The 11,671-nt window shown below is 29.2% G+C and overlaps 2 protein-coding genes across 2 annotated transcripts; one reads left to right on the top strand and one right to left on the bottom strand.

Annotated features, from left to right (window-relative positions):
* Nucleotides 1–1,813: 1,813 nt before the first annotated feature.
* Nucleotides 1,814–5,079, bottom strand: LOC107161617 (uncharacterized). The gene is made up of 3 exons (XM_015508100.2): nucleotides 4,771–5,079; nucleotides 2,967–3,777; nucleotides 1,814–2,506 (listed from the first exon to the last, which is right to left on the bottom strand). The coding sequence occupies exons 1-3, from the start codon at nucleotides 4,786–4,788 to the stop codon at nucleotides 2,235–2,237; spliced, it is 1,101 nt and encodes a 366-aa protein (XP_015363586.2). The 5' UTR covers nucleotides 4,789–5,079; the 3' UTR covers nucleotides 1,814–2,234.
* A 2,942-nt stretch (nucleotides 5,080–8,021) lies between these two features.
* LOC149058278 (RNA-binding protein 42-like) lies at nucleotides 8,022–11,141 on the top strand. The gene is made up of 4 exons (XM_089220224.1): nucleotides 8,022–8,166; nucleotides 8,327–8,505; nucleotides 9,010–9,207; nucleotides 11,004–11,141. The coding sequence occupies exons 1-4, from the start codon at nucleotides 8,060–8,062 to the stop codon at nucleotides 11,090–11,092; spliced, it is 573 nt and encodes a 190-aa protein (XP_089076350.1). The 5' UTR covers nucleotides 8,022–8,059; the 3' UTR covers nucleotides 11,093–11,141.
* Nucleotides 11,142–11,671: the final 530 nt, after the last annotated feature.

Genomic DNA, 11,671 nt, shown 5'->3' with positions numbered 1-11,671 from the left:
ATACTAGCTGAACCTATAGCGCTATATTTTATACATTTTGTTTATATTTTCCAGGACGAAGTCGGGTTATACAGCTAGCATACAAGGTGATTATTTTATCAAAGAGCACTCATTATTTAAAAAAGTATTTACTTTTTTCAAAATTTTTTTACATGGTTACAAGTTGTAAAAAACCAACGTTTTTATTAAAAAATTATATTTTTAAATATTTTTTTGTCCTTATCATTTTTTAAGTTTTTTAATTTTTTGAATGACAACATAGAGTTTTAATTTCATATTCCAAAGCAGAATATTTTTCTAAGTATTTTGATTCATAAAAATCGAATTTAGGACGAGTAGTTTATGAGTTATATGTTAAAGTTAGAGAAGCGGAGTAGTGGACAAACATTTTATGGGGTAACCCCGTACCACTCTACTCTGTCAATCTAAACTTTAAATACTTATAAGTTATAACTCATAAACTACTAGCCCTAAATTCGATTTTTTTTTTTTTAATCAAAAACTTAGAAAAATATTCTGCTTTGGAATATGAAATTAAAACTCTATGTTGTCATTCAAAAAAGTAAAAAAATTAAAAAATGATAAGGATAAAAATATTTTAAAATATAATATTTTTAATAAAAACGTTGGTTTTTTAACAACTTGAAACTATTTAAAAAAATATTTTGAAAAAAGTCAATACTTTTTTAAATAATGAGTGTTCTTTGATAAAAGAATCACGATGTATAATGCGTGTGTATAGCGTTTATATACAGGCTCATATATGCTACTTCCCACCCGTTACCGGTATATAAAAGGGGAAAAAAAGGTTCATATATGCTAATCAATCTCAACGAGGGTTTTATTAAAAAAAAATTTATTAACAGTTTTATGATTTTGAGTCTTTAATTTTGAAAGAATTTATTTATATTATATATTCTGTATAGTGTATACTCGACAATGCGAAAAAAGAAACAATATTTTGTTGTGTACCTTCACAAACAGATTTTATCATTTAACAAAAAAAAATTGTCTCAAAACTGCTAAAAAATTGTATTAGGTACCTATCATTATATGCTTAAAAGTGGCTCTCATGACGCCACTGCGCAGCTCTTTAATGTCGTGTTCTCTTTCATTGGCCCAATTCAAGTTTTAGTTTTTCTATCATCAGCCTAAACCATTATCAATAAACTAATATATTATTTTAATGGTATGTTATATATCACGTTATTGTAATATTATATTACCTTTATATTATTTTAATAGTATGTATCTCTTATTTCTTAATCTCTACTATTAAACATACTATAGGAAACCCAAAATACTATTATTATGTAATATTCATGTCTTATGAAATAAAATTAAAATAATTAAATAAACATAACAAATAATTTAATATTGAAATTTGATGTTATACATTTTGAATTTTCACACTAAACAGAATAATTCAAAATACAGTAATAAATACAATGAAAAACTCTATATTACGTAAATAACATTAAGTTAACTGATAATGGTTGGTTTGATTTAAAACCTATTAATATTTAATTGCTCTCTATTACGAAAACTCTCAATAACGAAAGAAATCACATGGTCCCTTCACATTCGTTATAGAGAATTTTCACTGTAGTTAGTAATTTAAAAAAATTTAGAATACATGATAGTTATCAATAATAACTAATATGTTACTGAGAATACTAATATAAAATTATTGTTATTCTATGATGTAAAATTTATACCTTATGAATAAATTAATATTTGTCATAACGAATTCATGGGTGAGGACTGAAATTAAATGTGTATCTGATTATAATTACTAGGAACTAATAAAATATAATGTTATGAATTATATTTTATTAAAACATCTATATTTTATATCACAATATGAAAGTCCATCATAATAATGATTAATTAGAACCAAACACGTATAGATAATTTTCAAATTTTTACATTTTGGTTTTCTTATATAGTTATATAAATAAATACACAGTTATTATACTTGGTACATTTCAGTTAAAAAAAAAATACATATTAAAATCGTGAGCTAAAGCTAAAAAAACACAATAAATCCAATAATTGTAATATGTTAGAGTTATAAATAAAAACATTAATTAACCCTCCCCTCCAGTCTTAAACTAAAATAAAAAAAGCTTATAAAAATCGATAGATAAAATATATATATATATAGTAGTGTACAATAAAAAATACCTATCACTAAGTGAAGTATGTCTGTAGCACTTACCAAGCAATATTTTTTAATCGGTCATAAATCTATTAAAAGCCTTGCTCGCTTCTTCGTGGGCTTTACGTATGGCCTCGAGCGACGGCCTAGGATGGACGGGTGTTGACAACGTGTCGTTGTTGCAAATTGGCTTCCTCGGTTTTATGTTCCCATACGGATTGACCATGGCATAGCTTACGTTTTCTGTTTCGGAAGGCGATGGGCTGTAGTCACTCTCGTGGACTTTGGGTTTGGAGGGCCGCAGCGCCAACCGGAAGCGACGAGCCATGTTCGACCAGAAAAATCCTGTTGTACATTTTAAATGTCTTAGATTTTAATTTTTAATCATAAAATGTCAAAATGATTATATGTTTCATATTTTCATATCTTATATTTTTTATTATGTAGGAAAATTATAGGAAAGCACAAATTCTTTACATCATTTTCTCAAAATGATTTTTAGTTGTTTTTTCTTTTATAAAACATTTTCTATAAACTCAATTTTTGTATAAAATACCTTAAATACCTTAATTTTCATAATTATAAAAAAATTACAAATAATGTTTTTATTAAGATTTAGTATGGTTAATGTAATTAATAAAAGCTAAGTTTAAACTATAGTCTTTAATTACAATAATATATAAAACGTATATAACAGAAAAAAATGATTTAATTTCGTTTTTGTAGCACTAAGAAAAATTGATTGCGGTGATGCCTTTACGGATAAAAGAGATTTAATAAAATACATTTTAGTGATCTTACATACCTTTTTGCGTCGAACCGTCGTCTGTCGATGGCCGCTTAACACTTATGCCATTGCGCCGTGGTTTGCCGATGACGGGTGTGTCTGAGAGCGTTTGCAACGGTGTGGTTGAGAGTGTTTGCAACGGCATGTCAGGGAGCTTTTGTAACGGCGTGTCAGAGAGCTTTTGTTCCAATGGCGTGTCCTGGAAATTTTGCGTTGGTGTCTGCATCGGTGTCTGGTAAAAACTTGGCGGGCTACCCACCGACGAAACGACTACCGACCATTCGACGGGCGTGGTCGCAGACTGTGCGACGTCCGTACACGAGGCGTGCGGCGTACACGGTTGCTGCAACGGAACCGCGGGACTACTCTCGGCCACTGGGCGAAGGTGCCTGATGGTCGTCAGGCTGGACCGACGAGCTTTGAGTATGGTCCTGGCGCACATCTCTATCATCGCTGCACGCTGTTCCACGGTCCAGCGCTGTTCCTCAGTCCTACGAAGTTCCTCGGTGCAGCGCAGCTCCTCGGTACGACGCAGCTCCTCGACCCGGCGGTGATGACGCTGCTCCAACAATCGCAGGCCGCTACCGATGGACTGCGCCGTGTTCGAGATGCTAGACACGCCGTGCAATCTCTTCCGTCCGGAAGAGTGACCACCGGCATGGACCGTCTGCTGTTTTCCTGGATGCTGCAGAACATGCGACGACCGGAAACGGCGTCTGATCACCGGCCCTCCCGGAACTGCGACATGTACGCGCCGCTCGTGTTCCACCCGGTGTTTGGTGCAACAGAAGACGCGGGAACATGTTGGACACCGGACGTACCGCAAATGCTTCGAACAAAAACGATTTCGACCGTCGTAAATACACAATATTTATTATAATAAGAATTATATTCATTTTCATTATTAATAATCAGTAAATAATTGTGGAATTTTCAAAGCATTTCCCACCCCCAAAATATTGAATTATCAACATTATTTTTGGTCGAGCATTAACGATGAATGGTACTCCGGATTTATATAACAAACACTTGAAAAACATTTGGTTCTAAAATAATAAATTTATTTTGAACTGGTACCTATAATACGAATACTTATAGTATTTTTAGAATTTGTTTGATTTACGTTTATGTTATTCCAAGACCTAAGTCAAAATTATCAATAATTAAAAATGTATACACTACCTATAGGTATATTATTTTCATTTATTCTTCAAGATTTAATTGGCCCCAATTAATATGTTCGTGTAATATTGTATATGAAATAGCATCAGAGAATAAGATTTTAACTTATTTAAAAAATATATTTGCGCAAATACTACGGTCTACGAGTTCCTTGCCTCGAATGCATAATATTACTAATAAATATAATAAATAAATATATTATGTATAATATTATATACCTTATTAACTTTGATAAATATTCATCATAATACATTCAAATATTCAATTAAAAATGACAGATTTTAAGTTGTTAATATGTTATTATCAAAATACTACAAATAATATCATATAACTACAGTTTCATAAAGTTGTCGAGTTTATTATTTTATAAATATCTTCGATATGAACTAAAGTAGTTATTATTCAGAATAAAATAATTGCTAGAATAGAAAACTATAATTTATGTAAAAAAATTAGTTTTTAGGAAAAGCGTCTAGCTTATATGTAAAGTTAAAATGATTAGCGGCTTAATGCAGATAAACGAGTGATTTATAGATAAAAATGTAATTAAATCGCTCATACAACGGATCATGCAAGAGTAGGTACGTAGTTGCAGTGTACGTCTACAAATTTAAGTTTAACTATTTAAGTTAGTACTTACATTGAACACTCGATCCATGCTATACCAACATCAATAGAATTATAATATTTGCTTCACAAACGATTTGATATATTATTAAAATAATTTGTTTGAATAATCGATCGATATCGTGATTAAAATATGTATCGCAGCGTTATGTTCTGTAAGTATTATGATTATAACTCGTCTCATGAGATTTCGTGTGACAACGGTCCCAGCACCTCCGTAGTCGATACGGTATAAAATATTATGAGTATGCAGGCATACAATGTTATAATATAATTGCCGATATCAATTTTATTCTTCGATCTCACTATTGGTTAGTGGTTGACTTCATGATACAGTCATGTATAATGTGTACATACAAAATGTAGGGTATTACCAAACGGCTGATAAAATAATATCTAAAACTGTTTGCAGTCGATGAGCTACGTTATCCTTATCTTTGAGAATGATAATCGATATAGGTACATATTATTTATACAATGAAACCGATTATTTATTTCGGTTCATCCGAAATGAACAAGTCAGAGAGTTCGTACTCGATTCTCAATTTTAGTATACTTTACCACATGACGCTTTCAGGCTTCAGCATCAGTGAAGAATGACATAGCACTCCTTCCACCCTTACTTCTCTTACAAATAGGAAAATAATATATTATGTCGCATTTTTGATTCTTAAAAGGACACCACATCTGTATGTATAGTCTCAACTAACATACAAACGAAGGTATAACATATAAAATTTGTGTTCTTGAGTTCCGATCAGAGGTGTAGCCAGGGGGGGGGGGGCTTCGAGTCGAACCAGTCGAAATTTTTCCATTAATAATAATAAGTAGGTATATTATTTATATTATTTATTTACGAATACTGCAGTAAAAACTTGGTGTAATTTTTACTTTTCTTCCTTCCCATTACCTATTACCTACTTAAATATAAGAATATTAACTATGTGTTTTACAGTAATACCTATTTATTTTTTAAATATTTTATATACTCAAAAGTCAAAAGTTACTCAAAAATTATGAAATAGTAAATAACTTTGGGAAAACCCAAATGATGTTTATACTTTAAAGTTTTAATTTACTATATTATTAAAATATAAATGTTACTAAACAAACTTGAAGGTACACAAAATATTTGCTAAGAAAGAGATAACGTCATGTCATGACGTGATTGTGGCATCATCTTATGGATTGCAATTTGTTTGATAACAATGACAACGTTTTACCTTTTTTGGTTTTGTAAAATATTGAAAATTAAAAATTGTAAATACTATGTAAACACATAATCAAAATTGTAAATTTATGACATTGTAAAAATACTTGGTGTATTGACACAAAATAATTAATAAATAAAAAAAAACCTTTTTTGGCGTATGATTCAAAACACTCAAAATAGCAGTGGTCGTCCTAACCACACAGTAAAAAAAAATGGTCAACGTTCAAAACCGTATACTTTTATACATCGATTCCGCAAAGTTTTCTGCCGTCAAAATATTGTTAACAACCAAAGGTGCCGTGGGATAAAAAAGTTTGAATACCTCTGACTTATCATATACCTACTCTAACTTGCTCTCTTTGTAAATTTCAAAAACCATCATTTTAAAAAGGTTATAGAATACGTAAGTACCAAAATAGAAAAAAAAATGTATTAAAAGCGTGGTAAATTATAGCGTATTTGTTATGAGTGAAAACCGTGACATTGCTTACTTCCATAACTTCGAAACTAAGTCTGAGTGATACATTCTGATTGCACCATCGTTATTAACTCGACGATTTACATAAGTTTCGATGAAAAAAAAATGAAAATGACGAGGAGGAACTAAACTGCATAGTGCATTTGTTCCAAGATCAATTATAAATTTATAAATAACATAATTTGTAGTTATTATTAAAGTTATAAAATCATATGCATAAAATTATTTTCACGACAATTTATTTAATATCAATAAATGTTTAACTGTCAATCAAATGTGTGCGATTTTTGAATTATTGACGAATGTCGAATAATAATAATAAATATGCTGATTGCTATGAATCTATCGGCATTGCCCGTTTTTGTGAAAACATTAATTAGTGTATTCCCTTAACAATTACTATGGTTATGTTTATTCTTCAATCGTGGTATAGAATTGGTTGGTACCAACTATAGTTAAGCCTGTGTGGATATAATATTAAAATATAATTTAACCATCATGTACCTCTATGTTAAATGATTATTAATTTCGCGTTACATTATCACTGAATAACGAATATTTAATGAAATTTGTAAAACTCGTAGACATATTATATACTTGCTCGTAGAGTTGTCTAAACATATCTTGTTAAAGCCATTGTTATTCTAACGTAAAATTTTCGTTAAGTAGATAGGTAAGTACCTAAAATTGTTTTTGTCGATCATACTTATCAAATCATGGATAATTATTTTAAGAAAATGAAACGAATGGAAGAAGAAATGAACAAGTAATTTCTACTTTAAGTCTTTAGTCTCTACTTTAGTCTATATATCTACATATTCTACATATGGGTAAAATAAAATAATTTTATATTTTTAAACTTGTCTATAAGTTTTACGAATGTTGTTTTCAAAAACTCGAAGCAATAATTGTTTTTTTCGTGTTAAACGTAACTTACGTACAAAATAGAAAACTTTTGTTCACCACTTTCCATAGTATATGTTGTTAATTTTTAATTTTTGATATTTCACATACCCATATCTTACTTTAAAATGAAAATATCAAAAAATCACCGTCGCTTAAGCACGGATAATATTCTTACCTAAAGATTTGATTTTATATCAATTTACTCTAATAAGTCTAATATTAAAACTAATAACTAAACTACATACTATTGAAACTATCAAACGAAATTTTTTCATGTCGTAAGCGTGTAAGATGAAGACAACAAACACATGGTCGGTAGCATATGCAATCTAGCATCCTATATTAATGAATATCAATATATAATAAATTAATAACGAATAAGTGACACTTAACTAATAAGTTTTAAGTGTTCATTTTGATCAAATAGGGTTTTTACACTCCTGGCAAGGCAGATTCGACAATAATTGTAATTTAAATTGAAATTCCGTGAGGAGTTCCCTCACAGCCACACAATATATTATATTTACTGCAAGCACAACTTTGTTAATATTCATTTTTCCATCGAAAAATTTACTTATTATTATCATTTGAGGTATAATCGTATAATATGTATTAAATTTGAAATGTTCATTTAGATTTGAACAAGATATTGGCATAAATAATAATGTCAATGATGATAATAAAACTAAAAATCGTTTTAAAAAAATGAAAATTCATGGTCATAATTTCAAACAATCTTCCTCGGATATTGCATTATCTAAAGAAATCAATTCACTGTTACAGGATCAAAGCGCATCTACTTTAATTTCTAAGTAAGACAATATAAGTATCTAGACAATGGTACCTATTGGCTATTTATATCACATATTTAATTTTAAAAAATTTTAAATTGTTAAGCAAATTTAAACAGTAAACACCCATAATATTGTTCATCAATATTTACAAGTATATACCTATTATAACAATGTTTAGGACAAAAACTAAGTCTTTGATAGATAAAAGTGGACTAAATAGCAAAGCACACATAGCAATTGCAGCGGCTGGATGTGCATCATCGTCTTCCAAATTATTCAGTACTAAACAAAAACAATTCTATCGTAGAGCGGCTGGAAAGGTTTGGTACGATCCAACTTTGGAACAATGGTCAAATGGTGAGCATAATTTTACTCAATTTTTTAATTTGTAGGTACCTATATTAAACTAATAATAATGATTATTGTTTAAGTATTTAACTTATTTTAACTAAAAGATGTGTGAATGTGAACAACGGCGTTCATCGTGTATTCATGTACAAATAATTACTTATTTGCTTATTATTTTTTGTTGGGCTTGTAAGAATATATAGTTCCATAAATGCTAAATAATGAACATATTTAGGAAGCATTGAACTTATATAAATACGTATATAAATTTCAATTGATCTCTACTATAGTTCATTATTATTTATTTTAAGCTAACCATCATTCATCAAATACATAAGCAAATATTTTGTATGTGTTTGTTGTTACCTACTATTCTATTTGTAGCAAATAAAAATAAATCACTATACATTAGTAACCAAGAAGGTATGATAATATGTAATTATGTAAATATTTGTAAAATATTTGTTTATGTCTACGCTGATAAGCAGGATATAATATAAAATTATCAAACAGATGATTTTCGTCTATTCGTGGGAAATTTGGGAAGAGAGGTTAATGATCGTATGTTGAGTATGCCATTTATGCAGTATCCTTCATTCGTCAAAGCTCATGTAGTAAAAAATCGTGAGACAAGCATGTCACGAGGTTGTTACGGATTCGTATCATTTGGAAATTCTGTGGACTATTTAAGAGCTATCAAAGAATTACAAGGTAATATAAAAATTGAATATAAAATAAAATAGGTAGGTATAAAATTAAACATAATATGTATATAGCAGTGTCTCCACATATAAAATATACTATCAATACTTTGTGTATATGTAAGTACCAGAAGTGGTCAAAGGGGAAAAAGTTAATGGGGGGGGGGGATTCTATTAACCTTTTTTCAACATTAATATATTATATAAAACAGAGTAACAGAACATAAATGATTTATGATCAAATAATGTGTGTTAAAAAATCAGCTACACTTCCTCCCCTCAAATGACGAAATCATATCAATCACCACTGATAGCGATAAGTGCGATGAATCTAGGTATAAATGTCCGGAAAAAAATGTCTTTGGTAAAATTGTCCAAAAACAAATTTATCCATGGTGAAATTGTGAAAAAAAAATCATATAATTTACACAAACACATATTACCTAATTAAAATTTATAAACGTCAATGATAAATATTTTAAAAAGTTGTCAATACTTTTTTTATTATTGTTGTACCCCTCACATACTTTTTTTAATTTAAATCAAAAATAGGATAATATATGTACAGGTTAAATATAATATTGTACATAATATACCTATACATACTAGTAGAACTAAATGCGCATTTACAACATTGACTATAATAATAGGTATTTAAAAAAAAAATAAAAATTTATTAATTATGTTACTTACGTATAATATGTTGTAACAAAATTGTCACGATAATCTTATCGTAATAACCGTTACACGATGTTAATCACAAATTAGGTAGGTAGTTATAAATATCTTCAAATATTCACATGTTATAGTATAGAAAATATATAGCCATACAGGGTGTTTTTTTTGACATAGTTAACTAATGTGGTACAGGGTGTTCCCATTTATTATATAACGATCAATCAATTTTTCAATTTTGGAAAATTTTACCATGGACATTCTTGGTTTGAGATATTTCCACCTCGAACATTCTTGATTTCGGACATTGTTACCAAGGATATTCTCGGTTTCGGACATTTTCACCGTGGAAATTTTTTCCTTGGGCATTTTTGTATAATACCAATAAGTGCGATAAACACCTAAATAAATGGTACAAATATATTATACTCATCTATAGTTATATTATTTGTATTTCAATGAAGTATTATGTCATATAATTATAATTATATAAACATTTAATATCATAATTAAGTTCAGGTCTCTGCTCAACCATAGCGACATGATTTTCTCAAAAAAAATCACTCGATGTCTCAGAGTCCACTAAAACAACAAATTTACACGGGCCACTCATGTAAAAACTAAGAGATAACTTTTCACTTTTCAGCATTTAACTCCATAAACTTATAAATACTTCCTCAAACTAAATTTTCTATTCAATATCAAACACTTAATCTACGAGTATAAATAAATTATCCACCCATCTATGACTTATGGAATTCAGCCATAAAACTTCAAACATCAAATTGTTCCAATAATTTCAAGTGAATTGCCTTTATAAATCTCTTCAGTCACATTAACCTCAAAATCCTAACCATTCATTCGCTAGCCACCCACTATATTATGGGTAAAGTATAAACTTATAATTACCAGTGGTATATTTGGGGAGGGGTGGGAGCGGAGTTCAACCCCCGAAATAAATTCCTATATACACCACTGATATTTAGTTGTAGTTTATAGATTGTTTAAAAATTGTACATACAATTATTTAATTAAGTATTTAGTAAACTAGAAATATATTATTATGGCTCTGTCGTTTTTATGAATAAGTTAAGTTAATTATATATTTAAGAATATGGTTTACGATTTCAGGAAAATATGTTGGAAGTCGCCCTATGAAAATTGAAAAAAGTAATTGGAAAAAAAGAAATATTGATCTCGTATTGAATAATTTGAAATAGCGTCTGTGGAATTTGTTCTTTTTTTGTATTATTCAAATTTCAAATATTTAATCGATCAATACAATAACTATTATACTAGTAATGTACTATTATATTAATGTATTAATTTCAAATATAGAAGTATACTATAACAATGGCGTGGAAAGTAATTTTCATTGGGGGGTGGAGGGGATTAAAATTCATTATATTTTAAAGATTAATCGTATGTCGTGGTTTCCCCTTGCAATACTTTTAAAAAGTATTAAAAATTAAGACTAGACCTAAAATGTGTCCAGCCTTTGGCCGGCCCACCAAAAGCATTCAGTGGGGCCTATTATTATATAATAGCTTTTAATTGTATCTTATTGAACTAAAAAAACATCAACAATAAAGGTTATTAGTTTTTGTTAAGATACAATGTTAAGGGTATTACAATGTTTATATGATGCTAACTACATATGGTTACTATTTAAGTTAATGTTACAATTTTTTTTTTTTTAACAATACGTTTAAATTTTGTTGTATAAATCCGATCCTTTGAGAAAGGCTATCATGTTCGATGTGGTCTCGTTGCTTGGTCCCAGAGCTCCATACAAGTTG

The sequence above is a fragment of the Diuraphis noxia genome, unplaced genomic scaffold (genome assembly GCF_037042655.1).
Source record: "Diuraphis noxia isolate RWA-SAM2 unplaced genomic scaffold, SU_Dnox_SAM2 contig0002, whole genome shotgun sequence".
Taxonomy (NCBI): Eukaryota; Metazoa; Arthropoda; class Insecta; order Hemiptera; family Aphididae; genus Diuraphis; species Diuraphis noxia.
Note: the sequence above shows the minus strand (reverse complement) of the source record. Positions and strands in the feature narration are given on the sequence as shown.

Coding starts and splice junctions, on each gene's coding strand:
- LOC107161617 (XM_015508100.2), bottom strand. Junction 2,507..2,966: donor CGACGGTTCGACGCAAAAAG/GTATGTAAGATC, acceptor AATGTACAACAG/GATTTTTCTGGTCGAACATG.
- LOC149058278 (XM_089220224.1), top strand. CDS start 8,060: ATGAAAATTCATGGTCATAATTTCAAACAATCTTCCTCGGATATTGCA. Junction 8,167..8,326: donor GCATCTACTTTAATTTCTAA/GTAAGACAATAT, acceptor AACAATGTTTAG/GACAAAAACTAAGTCTTTGA. Junction 9,208..11,003: donor AGCTATCAAAGAATTACAAG/GTAATATAAAAA, acceptor TTACGATTTCAG/GAAAATATGTTGGAAGTCGC.